This window comes from Streptopelia decaocto, assembly GCF_964273445.1.
Source record: "Streptopelia decaocto genome assembly, chromosome: 2".
Taxonomy (NCBI): domain Eukaryota; kingdom Metazoa; phylum Chordata; class Aves; order Columbiformes; family Columbidae; genus Streptopelia; species Streptopelia decaocto.
The window spans coordinates 132,063,656-132,082,540 of NC_138655.1; the positions used below are offsets into that span (position 1 = coordinate 132,063,656).

Sequence of the window (18,885 nt, forward strand, 5' to 3'; positions counted from 1 at the left end):
GTTTGGAGCTCTATGCCATTGACTCATTCTTACATTACACTTGTGTTTGTGGTTGTTTTTCCCTTGTGCCGTTGCATAAGGATGGACGTGGCACCCATTCTGGCCGTGCAGCAAACCACACAGCTTCTCCCTTTGGATATGGCCTGTATCAGCCCGGCTAAATGAAGCTGTCTTTTTCATAGCGATTTTCTGGTCATTTAGCACTAAAGTCTGTCAACCAACACAATGGGCATGTTAACAGTAAACAGTGAAAATGAATAAGAAATTGTGAAATCTGATTGTGCTGTTTGGAATACTAATATATTTTTTGTTTGTGTGCCCTATTTTTAATAGCAACATTTTTTTCAGTCGTGGCTATTTTAATTTGTGTGGCATATGTGCCCCAATCTTAATAGAAATATTTTTTTCAGTCACAGCTATTTTTTTTTCTTGGAGTGTTAGAAGCAGTTTTGGTGGTGAGAAGGGTGTGTATTTTTCTGTGAGGTGCTATAATTGACATACTAGTCAATTATGGGAATTATCAAGAAGCACCTTGTTTTCATCTTGAGAATAGTGTAATGTTATAAAATTCAGAGAATAAATGAAAAAATACATTGCAAGATGTAGTGTCTTTGATTATGCATGCTAAACTTTTAGTAGGCTGACTGCTATGGCCTTTTTCGTTATTTATTAAAAAGCGGCTTTTAAAAATGATTTTCCTCAGCTCTTGTTAAATCCTGAAATGATGAAAGCTTCTCCAGCTTTAGCCCATTACGTGTATGACTTCCTGGAGAATAAAGCCTACAGCAAAGGGAAGGGAGATTTTGCACGGAAGGTAAGAATGTTTTGCACTGTCAAGGAAACTTAAGAACGTTCATTAGTGCAATGATTGCATTAAACAGAGATGTTAAACTGATATTAAACAGCTATATGACACTTTAAAAACAACTTGCGAGTGACTTGCTTTAATACTTTGTGAGTGACAAAGTATCTGAGGACATACGGAACCAAAAATTTACTGGTTTTATACCAGGTAAACTTACTCGTATGACATGGAAATAGAATTTTCAAATCAGACTACTTTAAAATATGTTCATTGCAAATTACTTTCTGTCAGACACCCGTGATTTTTTTTCTGTAGTCTCATTCCCTCTAGTTTCTTTTTTCAGTTCTTTTCTCTGTAGTTGCTGCTGTTACCATGCTCTCCACTCTTCAGCTGAAAAGATGAAATGCATTTCCCTTCAAAAGCAGCTGTGATGTATTTAGCTGTTTTAACTAACAGCGGAGTCATTGGTCAAATATGGAGCCCTGAGCTGTGCACCCTTTTTGTTAAGCCACCAGAACTCTCTTCAGACAAGTGATTATTTGTTTAGTTGACCAGTTTGTGTGGGCATCTGCTTTGCAAAAATAGCTATTTCTAAACTTCTAGTGATTTTGATATAAAGAGCATCTGCAACTGTATTGTCACTTCAAGTTGGTGATCTACCTGTATACCTTAAATATTTAATAATGAAACAGTTAAATATTTATCAAGGTTTATGTAATGACTAAGATTTCTAGCTTATGTTCTTCATAAACTTAACTTTTAAAGGTCATCACACTAGTATTTTTGCCTCTGTTTGGACTGAATTTAGAATACATACTGCAAGAAAAATTGTAACAGTTTCTGTGGAACTACTTTATATTTTTTTAATTATACTTGCCATGATATTAAAACATACTACTGCAGTAGTATTTAAGAGGCATGTTTTGAAGATGAAGAGTTGAAAGCAGATGTGAAACATCTGGAAGCAGGAAGCTTAGAAGGGAGACATGCATTGAATGGAGAAGAGAAGGAAAAGAAATTCAAGCTAAGAAAAACTGAGGTGTGGGAAATGGAAATGATTTAGGAAAAAGATCTCTTGAAAGTTGAAGATAGCTACAGTAGGGCTGTAAGGAGCAAGAAATAGAAATCAAAGTGAAGCTAAAACTTTATTCTGCATTTTGTAATGAAGTTAAGCAATTTGAGTTGTTCTTTATGTTATTGTTCTCTGGAACAGTATGATACTTCTCATAGTGTATTAATGTACTAGTGTCCTCAGATTATACAATTCTGGTTAAACATCTTCCTCTTCAGATGGACACATTTGTAAACCCACTGCGTAACTCTATGAGAAATGTATCAAATGCAGTCAAGTCTCTCCCTGACAGCCTGGCAGAGGGAATGACTAAAATGTCAGACAACATGGGTAAAATGTCAGAGAGATTGGGACAAGACATAAAGCAATCATTTTTCAAGGTAAGAATATATTTGGTAGTTAAAACATACTAGGAAATTAATAGGAGGTTAGCTATCAACTCGCTTAAACTTATGTTGTATACTATAATGAAGAGTCAAGTCATTAGACAGGAGAGCAATCTGGTTTATGCTTACACCCTTTTTTAAAAAAGATTCAGCAGTCATTATATTATGAACATGAGGGTTTTTTGCTACTAAGTAACACATTTTAAGATGACATCTGCAGACTGTTACAGTGGTCCTTCACTTAATTCAGTGCAGCCACTGAGAAGAATATGAGAGTCACTGATTTTCTTTTTAACCAACCGTTCTCACAAAGTTAGTTTGCTGCATCTACTGCTTTCACTAGAAAAATAAAAAAATATATATTTTGAAATTTAGAATAAGGAGTTATCTTCTTTTCTGCTTATTCTTTGCTGAATTTTTAATTAATTTTTCTTCTGTCTTTCCTGTCATCTTTCCTCATATCTTATATTCCTGAAACATAATACCTTAGAGTTGGGGGAGTGGTTGCATGGCAGGCTGTCTAGAAGTCCTGTGAAAGTAGTAATCTTCCTAATATGTCCATCTTAACTTCATTTCCCTTACCCTCCACTTTCTGTGTGTAGCTGTAAGGTCTGTGGTCGGGAATTGTTCTATTTGATGTGACCACAACACTTACATGTGGCAGATGTAGGACAGCAACTGAGATGAGTTAACCCTTAGACCATGAAATGGAATAATAAACCTGTGGGGTGGGGGAGGGCTTTTTCCTTTTGTTTTTGTTGTTGTTTGGGTTTTTTTATTACTTGTGAGATAAAATGACTGGCTCTGGACTTTCTCATTACTCGTAATTTCCCTCGGGTGACTAACAATATATTATATCTGCAGTTATATTCACTGGGAAGTCCGTGGCTGGGCAGTACTTAAGATCAAGAGGAAATACCAAAAGAAATATCAGTCCCATATGAATTTCTCGGGTGTTTTTCAGTTGAAACATTAGGCACTTGAGAAAATATATGTGGATTGTCTTAAAGGTGTTGATAACTTTGATAGCTATAGGATAATACATACAGGCTTGGTTTGCTGCAAGATGAAAGGACTGCTGTATACTCATCTGTGGTAGTATGTAGACTTTTGATCATATGTTTGGTTTCCATTTTCCTAACCAAATTTATTAGGAAAAACAATGTTTTTATTGGCATTCTAAAGTATATTTTCCTTCATAAACATTACCTTTTATTCATTGTAGGTGCCTCCTTTGATCCAGAAAACTTACTCAGATCCTGAACACTGCCGTGTTGCAGCACCCATTGATGATAATGTGAGTCGGACAAATTCAAAGTTGGCTCCTCTAAAACCAAATAAATGTGTTACTTATTTTATGTTAAACTACATATTTATTTTTTTCTGATATTATACCAGGCAATTACAAGTTTTTTAGCTTTTTAAAAAGAAACTTAGATGCTTCCTTCTAAAATTAACATTTTATTAGTACTAAAATGTTTTGCACAATAGTGCAATAACTTAGAGTATCCATGCTACTGCTTCTGTGTTTTCTGGGTGGGGATTTCTTTGTTTTTTTTTTTTTCCTCCTTCCTCCTATTTCTGTCTGTTAAAAGAACGTGCGATGCCAGACTGTTAGCATCATTTCAGTTGGCATTTTATGGATTCTGATTTCTGATGTGACATTTCAGGGAGCATTTGTTTAATGGATCAGAAATAGTGTTTGCTATGTTTTTATGGAAAAAAACCTTCCAAATGTTTTCCTAAATAATAAGCTTCTAGTATGTGGATACCTAAAATATATAAAATAGTAGCATTAGAAACTTGAAAGTGAATTTTAAGCTCTTGCTGTTTTCATAAGCTGTGGTATTTTGCTGTTGTTTTGATTGAAATATTGATCATATATGTGAAAACAATTTGGAAAAAAACTTTTAAGTGGGACAGAAGGGCCAGGAGATTACCAGTGATTATGTGCAATTTGTTATGGTCATAAATCTGCACCTGTTCTGCCCTTCACATTTTGGGTTTTTTGGTCACATCAAAGCATTCCAGTTTGTCTTTCTGTGTATAACTGCTATGATGGCGTGATGACTTGATAGATGTAGTTTTGCTCAAATAACACAGCCTTTAGTTCTTCTGGAGTCTTTTTCACCATTATTTTTCACTGTATTCGTAAGTTTGTAATTACAAATGTGTATCTTTGATAGTCCCAAGGCTTCTGTTTTTCACAGGCGAAACAAAACAATGTCATTGAAGTATATGAGCGCCTTCTCTGCAAATATTTTCATTGATCTTCTGTAAAATGAATAGAAACTACAATTCTTGAAAGCTTCTAAGTTAACACACCAGCTTTCTGAAAGGTGGATTTCAAATGTTTTAAAACCTTTCAACTCTCAAGCTGCTCTTTTAAGACACGTTCACAACTTAGTCATTAAATCAGTCAAAAAATAGGCCAGTCTGAATAGAATTTTACATTTCCTGTTTCTTAAATGTGGAGAAGCACTGTAAAAGTGAGACATGGATCTGTAAAATCTGCAGTTGAATTATGAATCCACTGTCTGTGTTCCATTTATAGATGTAGTTGTGCAGTCCACGGAGCTATGAGATCTTGCTACTTCTTCCAGTGTAGGATTAACAATATAGTGCAAACTACTGCCCTTCCAGGTAGAGCTGTATCAGGTTTAAAATGCAAAACAAAATTCTGAATGTTATGCTTATAATTTAAAAATCCTAATTAAAACAAGCAAAAAGCCAAAGAGCATTCACTCTCTAAATACATTTTGCTGAGGATATAGTAGAATACCAAGCTAAAATTAAGATTTTTATAAGGTTTTTAGTAGTAAACACAAAGTTTAAATAATGAATCAGTCAAAATATCAAATTAATATGCTGTATATGAGATAAATATTTGCGGTGTCTTGTGGAATATGACTTTAACTCCAAATGCTATCTTTTATGCAATAGCTTAACAATATGTAGGCTTCTATAAGAGAAACATTAATAACGACTAAGATGAAAATCTAAAATCTCATATGACAGAATTTAGTAAATTCTTGCTCATATTTTAATATTTGAAAAAATGTTGTCAGTTACTACAAGTGTACGCCATCCAAAGTTAGTGAATCCTCTGGTTTAGGATTTCCACAAAAGTTGGGTTTTGTAAGCTAGTATATATAACATCTTCTATTAAGTAGTAAAATGATGATGCTTTTCTTAATCTATAAGCATAAAAGCACTTAATAGCCATGCTGGTTGGTGCAATATTTAAATAAAGGGCAGTTCATTGCAGCAAAAGGTCATTGTTCTTAGGAGGTTCTGAATTTGGCGTGGTGCATCCATAAGAAAAAGATGCCAAACAGAAGCTCTTTTCAGAGATTTAATGTTAGGCAGTGGAAAGCACAGCTACCAAAGGAAGAGGTCAGGGATAAGCTCTCTTTAGGACCTATTACTTGTATTAATATTAATTTTGTTCAGCTTTGAAATAACTGTTTCTTTTTGTCTTATTTTAAATCTTCAATGGATTTGAGCCTAGTTTATCTTTTAATTTTTAATCTTTCTTTGCTATCAGTGATGTTACAGAAGATTTAGTGAAGATGTCATATTCCAGTAAAATACAGAACAAAGTATTTCTGACATTGTTGTCGTTATACTGAAGCATTTGGCCTGTGAAGTGGCAGCTAAAACTGTAGCTTTCTTAAATAAAAATTTACTGATTATATTTTTTTATTCACTTGATCAGGTGGATGACAATATTCCACTGAGAGTAATGCTCCTCCTTATGGACGAAGTCTTTGATTTAAAGGAAAGAAATCAGTGGTTAAGAAGAAATATAAAAAATCTGCTTCAGCAACTTATTAGAGCAACATATGGTGACACAATTAATAGGTAATGCTTTTCTTAGAGCGATTGAGTGAGACTGTGTAGAATGTGTGTATAAATCCCTTTTGGTATTACTGAATTATTGTGGTGTAGATCTGCATGCACTCCCCTTTGAAGAGGGTCAATAAACCAAGCACAAATGTGGTGTAAAATGGAGATAAACACAGGACATTCCTTAAAGACAAATTCCCGTAACTTTTATGCTAGAGAGCTTCCGAAAGAGCTTTCACATTATCAGCAAGAGTTCACGTTTCTGTGAATGTAACTTAATACTGATGGTGTCTGTGCTTTTTGCTCTGTGTTTTACACTATACTTTTTGGTTTTAATTATATTTATTGCTTTCTGCACTCTTTCTATTTACACCTCTTTGATGCCACAAATAATATGCTGACACTATCAAATTATGTGAACTGTTTGGAGCTGCTGTGTTAAGATTTTGCTGTCATACTTGAAAAGAAGAGAAAGGACTGGGGGTCTGTTCTGCCACCCATGTTCTCTGTAATTCACTTATGCCCTTTTTCATGCAAATGCAAAGCAATTTACTAGTGCTAAATAAGCAGTGTTTCTTGCCTACAGCTTAGAAATCTACTGTTTCCAGGCTTTCCCTTCTAATAATTTGTTTCTGAAAAGTAAATAAAAATGTAGAACAAAAAAATTCTTGAAACAGGATTAGCACTAAATTGTCGCTTTGGATTAGTGCCATGAATCAAAAACTTAATTTCTGGCAGGCGACAAGTAATTTCCTATTACTTCTGAAGAACATTCCTCATTGTATCATTACTTTTTACCTTTCACAAGTAAATTTTTGATGTTTTCATCATCACTGTTAAACGTATAGACAGTTCTTGTGGTACCAGTAGTGATGCAGCCATGTAATAACAGCAGCTTCCAAAAACATGCTGCCCTGTTGAACAACTCTGAATCCTTTTTGCTGTTTTCAGACTGTAGTATAACTAGCCGAGTTTGTGCACAGGCTGGTGTTTTCTTTCTGCAGAGATGTGTGCAGAACTGTTCTGCATTTGGAGCTATTCCAGATGCTCACAGCTTCCTCTGGTTCAGCAGCCAGACCAGCAGTCAATCCTAGCAGGTTCTTGGGGCTTAAGGGCATTCTGCAGCAAAATTGTGTTATTCTGTTTCTTAGAAAACTAAATTCAAATAATGTTTAGAGAAATAACTGGGATTGTGGCGATACACAGATGTGTATATTGTTTCTGTAAACATGCTATATTTGGCTATTGAGTTGTGTGTATGTTGATGAATGAAGGTCAAAGTTTATGGCCAGTCTGTATCTCCTGTTAAAGATTATGAAGTGCATACATAAGTATGGTAATTTGAGATTTTAAGTAGGTTCTTTGCTTATAGAGGCAGAACTTGAAGAGTGCTCCATGAAGAGGAGTGCTCTACAAGCAGAACATTTCTCTGAATTGAGTTGCAACGTCAGTTTTCCAGACTGCATAGTCATAGTACATTTACTTAAAAAGAAAAAGTAGAAACAAAAAAAAAAGCTATAATCACTTTAGCTTTTAGAGTGATCAGTGAGCTTAGACTTTTATCTTGACAATCAGTGTTTGCCTTATGATTGTGAAGTTTTGTATAACTTACTTATGGAGTTGGAGAAAGGTGAACTTATACTTATTTTGCCCTAGAGTTCTCTTTAAAATGCCATACTTACTTGTGCTCTGTTTTAAAAATTAAATGAGAGACTTGTTGCTTTGATTTTAGAAAAATAGTTGATCATGTTGATTGGATGACATCTCCTGAGCAAGTAGCAGATGCGGTGAAACGCTTCAGGTATGTCTTTTATCATAGATGATAAACATGAAGTACTTGCCAATCCATGTCTAATATCTGTGTATCCTTCCTATTCCTTTTATCTGAGGAAATTATTATTACAGAATTCTAGTTGGAGCATACACTGCTTTTTATGTGTAAAGTGAGAGAGAGTAATATGACATGAAGAATATTTTTGAGTTTTCTCCTCTTCCTTAGAAAGTTATTTGCTAACCAGTCTAAAAGAGCTAGAGTATGGGTATACTTATGAATTTCGTCTTATTACTGGATGAAGTGTCTTGTTTACCTTGCTGAAGGCATGTGCCTGCCTTCTCTTGAAAGATAAACAATTATGGAAAAAAAACCCACAGCGCTAAGCTGATATGTTTTGCATGTGGGCAGATACAACAGAACTGAAGTCTGAGTTTGAATGTATCAAATGCTCTGTCATTCTGTTTCCTAAAAGTGTTAATGGTTTCTGCAATATTGTTGAGTGAAAGCCACTCCTGCCCTTGCCTTTTTTTTTTTTTTTGATGGGGTGAAAGAGATAAAGTAGCCTATTAGCCAAAGGGTCATGCTTCAAAGATATTCTGTTATTCTTTAATAAAACCAAGAAAGAATGTACACTTCTTACTCAGAAACAGAATGTCATTCACTGAGGCTAAATACCTTTTCAGACAAAGGCATGTCTTACACCATGGGTTTTATACTACACTGGAACTACTTCATCTCAGCTTTAGCTTGTTGATAAGTTAACTGCTGTCAGAGATCTAAAGAAACATTTAATAGACTTAAGCCTGGAGTCTCTCAGTGGCAATAGAGGCTGATTGGTAAAGGCAAATATTAGATACATTTTATTTAATAACCATGTGGTATTTGAGTGTTTTTGGTGTGTAATATTTTCTTAAATTTTTCTTAAAATTTTCTTTCATGTGATCCTTGTACCAAAAAAGTATATGGTAACTATTAATAGGTTGAGTGTATTGTACTTCTTGCTTTTGATTTCTTTTTAATCTTTTCTCTTTTCTAATGTTTCAAGTGTGTGTTAGGTTGTGTGTAAATTACTTTCTTGTATTTTATGAATTAGCTTTGAGGGGTTAAAAAGAGCCTTTCACTTGATAAAATTTTAATGTATTTTGACAGATTTGCTTTTGTTACAGAGATGCTTTTTGGCCCAACGGCATTTTAGCAGAAACTGTTCCACGAAGGGACAAAGCTATTAGAATGAGAACAAGAGTGGCAGGAAAGACCAAATTACTGGAGGTAATGCCAGGTAAGTGATTCGGGGGTTGAAGCCTAATAATTGTTACCATACATTGTTACTGGAATTAATGTCAGTATTCTTGCTGATTGTTGAAAGGAAATCTTGAGATACAAATTGTATTTAAATAAAAAGGTTTTAAATTATTAAAGCACTCAACATTTTCTCAGGTACTCTGACTTTGCAACTGCAATTCTCTTAGAACCAACCTGGTATCTAGTTTCACTAGAGGACTGAAGTTTTTTGCAGCATGGTTTCATGTAAAATAACATGGTTGCACATATATAGTGTAAAAGTGAAGTAATTTTCAGAAATCCTTTCTGCTGTAAGAGAACTTTTAGCTTAGTCATGTTTTGTGTAACAGAGGCACTGTTACTTCAAATTCCAAGCTGCATAATTTGAAAGACTTAATATTCAGTTTATGTTCGTTCACATAGAAGCAGAATTTAGCTTAAGCTTCTGTGTAACTTTCATTTTTGTAGATGAACTGAAGCACATCATAGGTGCTGAGACAACACGGAAAGGCATTCTTCGGGTCTTCGAAATGTTCCAGCACACTCAACTCAATAAGAGAATGGTGTACGTGTTTCTGGAGAGATTCCTAGAAACCTTATTTCCACAAAATAAGTTCCATGAGCTCTTCAACAAACTGCATTCACGGTCAAAGCAGATGCAGAGGTATAAGCAGAGACTACATTGTACTCAAGCGCCTTCCTTGCAGAAAAGGTGACACTTCAAACCTATTAAGCTGGTGTATGTTTGTCCAGGACTAATTACTTGGGCAGATTCTCTGGGGCTTCAAACTCACATGCTGTTATTTCTGCACCAGTCTTCTAGTGTCACATATTAGATTATTAATGCATCTGTAAGACCTGTGGATCTTCTCATCTTCACTTGTAATTCAACCACTACCAGAAGGGTTTGTGTGTCTTAAATGATTTGGTGCGTCTTCATGCAACTTTGAGAAGAATACTGGCCCAATGTACAAGAATGCTGATTCCTTCCGTTCCTGAGTCGATGTTTTGCCAGCAATGAAAAGTGCCAGACTGTTCAAGTAAAGCACAACTGCGGTGATACAATGGAAGAAAAGGATGTTTTGGCGCTGGGAGATAGTGCAATGTGTGAGAATCAGGTGGAACTGGTTCTGTGTTACGACTGTTGAGGCTCTGTAGGGCTCTTTTAACATTCCTGTAAAGGCTGAGCTGACAGGAAAAGCAGCCTCTAGAGTAGCAGGTTCATAGGAGAGGGGAATAATAGTTACAGCCCCATAAAAAAAGTACATTTAGTAAAGAAAAGTTGAGGTAATGTGGCTTTTACGCCACATTTACTTCACCTTTCATGTTTTGAAAAATAAACTAACATTAGATCTAATGGGAGTTTCAGTAAAGGCAGAGGTGCAGTAGAAATAAACCCTTTATTCTGATTATTTTGTAGCTTTAAGAGGCATATTCTGCTCTTACGGCACCTGACATACATTTTGCATGTAACCTCAGTGGAGAAGGGGCGTGGTATTTATGTTCACTTGGCATATTTGACCATATGTCAAGTTGATTGTTGTAGAAGGAAGGGGGTACATGTTTCAGAGAGGATAGACATCATATTAGAAGATGAGGAAATTGCACTAAGACACAGTTTACATGCAACTCCCCACTAAAATTTGGAACTTTTTCTGGGTGTAGAAGACTATGTCCTACTTAATTGAAAGATTCCTTCCTTCTTAGTGTGTAAGCGTCATATGGAAAAATATTAGAATTAGTTGGTTCCTCACAGGTAAAAGATTTCATTAGTCATATGCAAACACTTGGAAATTCCTGAACGCATCTCATTGTATATATGAAAATAAAAAGGAGATAAAACAACAATATTTTTTTATATAATTTTTTTATTTTTTGCATAGTGTAAAATTTTAATAAAAGTTTGACATCAAGGCCCCACATCCATCTGGTTAGTTTCATTGAAGAATTTCTGTCCGATTAAAAATAAAGTAACAACTGAATCATCCTTTTTGGCCACAGCATATCTCAGTTTGTGTTTTCCTTTTCCTAGTTCCCTACTGTTTGAGCACCGCTGTCTGGGTGAATAGAAAGTTAATCCTATAGAGTCCGTTTTTTTCTGAATGCTAGACACAGGGTAAGATACAGCTATTGATCAAGGTTCCTTATAGTAATCTGTGTCTAAATGGGAACAAATGATCCTTTAATGTGAGGGAGGAACATAGACCTTTTATGAAAGCGTTCTAAGAGAAGATAGAAGCCTCTCAAAGGACCTAGTTAGATTGACTGAAGCCTCTATATAGATCATTTTTTCTCATGGACTCTATTAATGCAATGTAGCCTTTTATTATACTACTTATGATGATCATATTGTACTGTTAACATTCTCATACAGTATGCATGGGCTCAAGTGCACTTGTTTTTTTTTTTTTTTCTCTATATTGCAGAAATAAATACTGTAATTGAAATCCTTTTTGTTTATAATCCCTAGGAAGACAAGTTGGTAAATATGTAAGAACCCTTCGCCCTTCCTCTCTGCAGATTCTGTAGAAGTGTAATGATGAAATGCAGTTGAATTTAACAAAATTCTTGAGTTCTATGTGAAGTAAACAACATAGCCAGCTCCTCTTGTTTACATGCGTGTATCTTCCTCCGATGTCAGGGTGCTCCAGAGTACCTGACATCTGACTGATGAAAGATCGTTCAGCACTTGTTCATGGCGATATAGTAAATATATCATAGATCCTTACCCAATCTAATTTATGTCTTTTAAATCACTGAATTTGTTATGCAGTATGAAAGTGGAAGTTCAAATACTGTTTTGTCACATCTGTGGAACCTTTTATTTATCTGTAGGTACCATGAAAAATTTCAAGGGAATAGTGATCATGTGCAGATTTGGGAATTTTTTTTTTAATTATCTGGTACATTTATTTACAAAAATAAAATAATATCTCTAGGAATGTGAACTGAACATAATATGCCATGTTTATTAGTCGTTTTACTTAATGAATTTATTACATATATATACCTATACACACATTTATATACATGTGTGTGCATATGTATATATGTATTGAAGTTTTGTCTTCTGTATTTAATTACAGAATGTGGCTTCATAATTCAGTGGTGCCTGTTGGCTGGCAAGAATCATCAGAAATGAATACTTTGTATTAAAAAGAGTTCGTATGTATCTTTATTTAAATGGTTTTCCTGTTGACGATTTAAAATACCTGCCCAGTCAACCCACGCAGCCTATTATTCTAGAAATTCTCCACAACTGAATGTTAATCTACAGCACTTAAGTGTCTGGATGTATCTTCTGGCCTTTGGGTGCTGTGACTGGCCACTGAAAATTGTGCCATTGTCAACAAATGCACTTGTTTTAGCCTTAATTCTTTTTAAGAGAAAACGAGCAATTGTATTTTTCATTTGGTTCATCCTCAAGCTTGTGCTGCTGGTGTTTGCTAGACCTAAAGAGTAACTTTTAAGTGCTACCAGAATGTGTACCAAAATAAAAACACGTGGATTCCACAATCTAAATTTTAATTTTGTGCAATATTTTCATTTAATGCATGTGTATTTGAATAACTGAAAATAAATGAATTTTTAATGTTTTGAAGTCTAGGTTAAAAATGTCTTCTCAGCTGAACAATTTTGCATTCTGTTGTTGTGTTAGTTTTTTTAAGGACTTGTTTTAAAAGTCTTATTTGTTACTCCTTTGTTAATTCCCTTGTTCTCAATGATCCTTGCTCATCTGAGCAAAGCTCATGCATTTCAAGGGAAAAATGTGAAGAGCACATCTCATGAATTTAGCTGTTATAAAATTACTTGTGCATATCATTGTACAGTAAGTGTCAGCTGTGTGCCTAATTGTTCTCTTGATGCTTTTTCCCTCCCTTCCCCCCGCCCCTCTCGTTTCTGTAACAAAAGAATGAACATGAAACAGGCTGCCATGGTCACTTCTACTGAATGGCAGAGGACTCTGAATTTATTTTTTTTGGAGTTTGCATTTATGTTCTGTCCAATAGAAAGCTAAAAAGTTACACTAATAAAGTATTAACAGGATTATTATGAGTCTCTGTTTACTTTTAAAATAACTTTTCTCACTAGCAGGTACCAGTGTTCCTCAAGTCTGGAAAAATCGCTAAAGTATTGCTGTTAAGTGCTGCTTAAATAGAACAATCATTCCTTGATTTTTTTTTTTCTTAAAACAGTTTATAAACTGGTTTTGCTTTTAAAAAATTAATACCTACAATGATTTTCAAGCCGTATTTGCAGGTAGTCCTGTCTTTTAAAAGGACATGTGCAAAAATAGTGGAGTTGCATGGGATAGGAGGTTTTTTTACTCTTTGGCTTTTTCCCCCTGGGTTTATTTTTGCAGCAGCTGGATGTACCATGGGAGCACAATTGTTACCCTTGATGTATTTATTCCAGCTGTTTCACATTCATCAAAAAGATGTCCTGAGCTGCAGAGATGTTATAATAGTTCTTTGACCCTAGTATAAAGTGTTTACTATCTTCACTAACTTACATGCTTTTGCTAGAGGATATAGACACATCTCATCCACTAGCTGATTGCAAGTTCTTATTTGTTGAAGCTGTTATCCTAGGATCACTTCAAGGAAAGAAATTAACTCCATTATCAACTTCCTTTAGAAGACTTAAAAATTTATCTGCTGTTTGCTAAGTGAGGGTAACATGTGTCTGGTGCTTATTTAGCTCTCCAGTCCTATCATGTTGTCTGTTTTTTACTGGTTTTGATGTCTAGTGAATGTGTGAGGATTGATAAAGTTTTTGTAAAGTTTGGTAATCAGCATCACTCTGCATCCATTTATTTGACTACAAATTTCATTATTTACTTCTTGGAAGAAAAGTAATTGTGTAATGAAAACAATGAGTTCACTTCTGTTAATTACTTGGAAAGAAATTAAGCTTTCTTCTTCGTGAAACATGTGAAACATCTGTGTCACTGCAGTTTCCACCACCCGCTCATGAAAATGTATTTGAATACTTTCCTATTCAACTATCTCAAATAACTGGTTCCCATGCATGCTGTGTCTCTTTGAATTACTATGGTATGTTGGGGTTGAGATGATCTGCATGGGTCAGTTAAATTATTTGATACCTGGTTCAGAAAGGGCTAACTGGAATTTTCCTCTGACGTGAAAATTTGAACAGAACATAAGTTAATTCTGAGATTGGGTTTAAGTAGAAAACTAGATTATATTGAGTTTGTTTGCAATCAAGAGCTACTTAGTGGGAGTAAAAAATGTAGCTTTAAGAAATGTTTTAAATGCAAGTCCAGAGAAGCCTTTTGAGTCTTTGTGTTCGTAATTTTCTCATCTTGAGCTCTAAAAACATGTTAATCTGAATTAAGTAGAGATACCAATTTATTGTTACCAATTTACTGGTGTTCTAGGTAAGAGATTCTGATAAAACTATGAGAATTGGGAACTCTTCTTCATTTAGAATATGTGGAAGATGACTGTACGAGTTACCTCATGATTCCATGCACAGAATAGCCAGAATTCGAAATAAACTTTTATTCTTTTTGTTCTTTGTCTTAAAATAGCCAGCTAATACTCAGGTAGGTACAAAACTTTCTTTACACAAGTCATCTCACATTGAACATTTACAGGATTCTTATTTCTCAGTTTGAAGGTGAAGCTAGAATTTGATTATCAATGACAACATCTTCCTTTTTGATTTGAAGGACATAATAGAAAACATTTCTTTATAGTCTTATTTAAAAATTGGTTTCACATTTTACCTGCTCAATTTTCTATTCTCTATGTTGATTTAAATCACTAGCTTGCCAGTAATCCGTAAATTCATTTTTGCAAACAAGCAAGGCCTGCTTCTACCTAATAGTTAAAACACAGGTGTTTTGGGGAGACAAGGATGGAAACTTCATTCGGTATTCTTCTATCTTGGGTAATCTTATCTGTGCAAAGTGAAACTGGAATGTCATGCAATTTGGAATTGACCATTTTTTCTGACTTGGTGCAGTGCAAAGTAAAGGAAACTTGGGCCCAGGGTTCTCCTGCATATCACATATATAAAAGGAAAACAAGGATATTTTTCATATATGAAGGTTGTAAGTGATGCTGAGGCTTCCAGTTAACAGTTGTGCTAAATGTCTTTGGATGTGCTGTAGCAAAACTCTAATACTTCAAGTTCTTCCACTGGTGAGAGCCCATGTCTCAGTTCCAAAGAAAACCCGTTGACAAACCCACACGCTTGCAGGCTGCATCCACGTTATTAGAGTTTTTTGAAGTAATAATGTATAAACTGGGTTATCTAAGCAGTCATTGGATTTCTTAAGTTCAATTTTTGGTACCTCATATGGCAAGATTTTAATTGTGGCAAAGGCTGTACCATGATTCAAAAGCTAGAATTGATCTCATAGTAATCATAGGAGGTTGTCACAACAGATCATCACTACCTCGTATGGACTAGAGTGCAGGTGGACACCAGACAGGAAAGCATTTTCCAAATTTTTTCTGGCTGTGATGGCAGAGTCAAACTTCTGCATTTTTGTCCAACTCACCAACAGAAAAACCAACCAACAACAGCAATAAATTGATTTAAGTATGGAAAGAGATGCCACTGTCAAGAATCCGACTCTTTAAACTTTTATTAAAATATCTTTTTCTCTCTCTCTGCTGTTACGGCCACTACTGATGGAGCACTGGTTGAAATGATTCATGATTTACTTGCTCGGTGGAAAAGTAATAGCATGACCATTTAATCTCCAATATAATTCACTACAATTTGTAGAATTCATACATAAAATTGTTCTCAGCAATTTCCTTTATAATTGAGTTTATTGTAATCAAGGGAAGAATTTAAAAGAATCAATATGGGCAGTTTAGCAAAGTGAGGTCTCATGTGACTAGTTTCATTCTTTGTCTTACTGGGATTTATATAATCTGAAGTCTCTGAGTTGGACTCTGTCATCTGTTCATTCTATGTAGTATATTGAGTTGAGAATACTGGATAATGAGGGATGTTGTAATACCAATAGAGCCTGTGTGTATCGTAGGGGCTTTACTGCAGTCTGAAAACGAGAGGGAGGAGGGATTGTTTTGCTTTATTTTTTACCTACCCTGATTTTTAAGAAGTGGGATTGATCTTGGACAGTTTTCAGCAAAATGACATCAACATCAGTTGTACTACATGCACATTCATTCGACTTAAGGAGCAGTGTCATTTCTTGACAACACTAGGGGGACAAATTTCTAATTCACTGGAATCTCTGTGGAGAAAAGACAGAACAGAAACATGGCTGAATTCAGCTGGCTAAGTCACATCAGCATTAGTTTTAGTTTTTTAAACCAAAGCTCGATTATTACTCCTGCAGTGATCTGTGTGAGGGGAGAGCTCTTGCAAACTTGTGTAACATCAGATGAAACGCTATCAGTCAACACAGGTTTTTTCTCTTACCACACATCTTGCTCTGCCCAGGCTTTCTCTGTCCATTCTGGTGGTGTTTTCTGTGCCAAGGGACGAGACAATAGGTACACAATCACTGTAAATGGCACAAGAAAATGTGAGCAGGTTATAATCCTATATACAAAATAATCTACGAACTCATAGTTAAGAAAACTAGTTGGCTGATTTGTACATAAATAACTTGACAATCACAGCTTCAGCTGTCTATTGAAAAGAAATCTTTAACTTGATTTTCATTGTGAAATTGTGCACCATTGTGGCCACCTTAACAGTTGTTTTTTTTAGTATTGTGGACTGGAATTAGTAAGAATCCATAAGAAGCTACATTTTAATTTTAAAAATTATTTTAACTGAAAAATACTGTACTGATGGTTTGTGCCAAGTCAAGTGATAGTTTACTGAACTGAGATGTACTCTCATAATGGGTCCTTTAACCAGTTTCTTCAGAAAACGAACACTAAAATTTTAACCTAGTAACCGCATGTGACGTACAATATTCTGACTGTTCCCATTACCTTAGGGAATTGAATAAACTGAAAATAAAGCACTGCAGAAGAAAAATTGAGATGGGTCAGAAATATCCCTTAACTTCAGAATTATTTTGGAAGCTTAAAAATTTAAAAACAAACAAACAAAAAAACTCACCATACAACTTCATGCAGCTCCTCAGTCTAGCATCCATTTTCAGAAACACATTTTCAGTCTAACTTATTATTCAAAGACAGCTGTTAACATATTCACTTCTGGAATAATTTATGGAGAAGAAGAGGAGCAGTATCATTTAACATAAAGAATGTGCTACTCTACAGGGCTTTTCCCAAATTAAAACAGCCAAACTTGGTAACAGCACTCATATTCTTGCAACAATAACAAACTACTAATAGTGACAATGAGCTCTATAATAGAATGAGGTTATAAGGATGGAAAAATCCTGAGCTAATGGGTTTTAGCGGTAGTCAGTGCTGCTAACTTAGATTAACTTCTGCAGAGCCAATTAGCAGCCTATTTAATCATATGCACCACCTCATACAAACACTGCAATTTTTAGAAATCGTCAGAGCTGACAGAACACGAGAAACATTTGCTCAGGGAGAACAGGGCTGGGCAATTTGCTTCTTTCTTGACCTGGAACGCTGAGATCCTCTACAAAGGGAAGCTCTGGAGATAACACTGGCTTCTGTGTCTTGCAACCAACACCAAAACAAACAAACACACACCTGCCTCCTTTCCCACCCCAACACTTTAAGCTTTCCCATTGCTTATGCTGAATACACTGTAAGCAATTGAACTTTGCAGATTTGGAGTGGCGTTTTCTTTATCGGTCTATTAATTTTTTTGTGCATCTCTAATATTGTGTGCATGTGTGGTTCTGACACAAACATTAAGCATTTCACATCAGAGAAACACTATTTCATGAGAAATACTTATTTCCTTTCTTATAAACTATTCGTAGGTTTTACCACAGGCTGAGAGAATTACTCTTCACATAAACTGCATAGTCCTTGTAAACTGTGTTTGTTGACCATGTAAAAAATTAGTTCAGTCTGTGTTGGCCAGTCAGCTTATCTAGAAAATATTTGTCTTTTTGTTAGAAGACAAAATGGATTAATAAGCACCACTAGGAATTGCCAGAGATAATGTACAGTTTTTCACTGATTTTTTTTTTTTTTTCCAATGTGGGAATCCCACATTCCTTTTTTCAAGGAAAAATAAAACAAGGATTTCAGAAATATATACCCATTGCCACCTTTTGTAACATTAGGGGTTTTATACTTCATACAAAAATTGTGTATATTTCTATAATGTGTTTAATGTAAAGTATTAAGTACAAACAGATCATTTTTCAATCTTTTAGGAACTTTATACTTTTGCAATTGAATATGAGGAAGCAAAGCATTATGCTGTTGATTTTTCATTTAAAAAATGACCATGTTAATGTTTGTTTCAAAGACTTTTTTGATTGATTTCTAGATTATTTTTTTTTAGTCTTATCATAGTACTTTGATATTTGCTACTAGCCCTTACATCACAAGAGGCTTTAAAAAAACTGCTATACATTTGCATATCTTCTTCAGTGATATTGAGTGTTTTCTGATACTTGAAAGGTTTTCTGTGAAGTTGCTCTTGAATTATAGACACTATAAGCACCTTTATGGTGAGTGGTGCCATAGATCTGCGCATTGCAAGAATACTGGACAAGCTTAAAGGTAGAGAGGTTGTGTCTGTAGAGAAGATGTGGGCAAAGAATTGTGTTTTGTGGCAATTACAGATGTTCAGAGCA

General features: G+C 35.0%; 1 protein-coding gene across 2 annotated transcripts in view; it reads left to right on the top strand.

Annotated features, from left to right (window-relative positions):
• Positions 1 to 13,214, top strand: part of SNX13 (sorting nexin 13) — a 68,912-nt gene extending 55,698 nt beyond the window's left edge. For both annotated transcript variants that reach the window (XM_082045712.1, XM_082045711.1), the window contains exons 20-26: positions 704 to 814; positions 2,096 to 2,257; positions 3,489 to 3,560; positions 5,982 to 6,127; positions 7,845 to 7,913; positions 9,053 to 9,165; positions 9,636 to 13,214. In XM_082045712.1, coding sequence (XP_081901838.1) covers positions 704 to 814; positions 2,096 to 2,257; positions 3,489 to 3,560; positions 5,982 to 6,127; positions 7,845 to 7,913; positions 9,053 to 9,165; positions 9,636 to 9,883 — 921 coding nt within the window. In that variant the 3' untranslated portion in view covers positions 9,884 to 13,214. The remainder of the gene's footprint in view (positions 1 to 703; positions 815 to 2,095; positions 2,258 to 3,488; positions 3,561 to 5,981; positions 6,128 to 7,844; positions 7,914 to 9,052; positions 9,166 to 9,635) is intronic.
• The last annotated feature ends 5,671 nt before the right edge of the window (positions 13,215 to 18,885 follow it).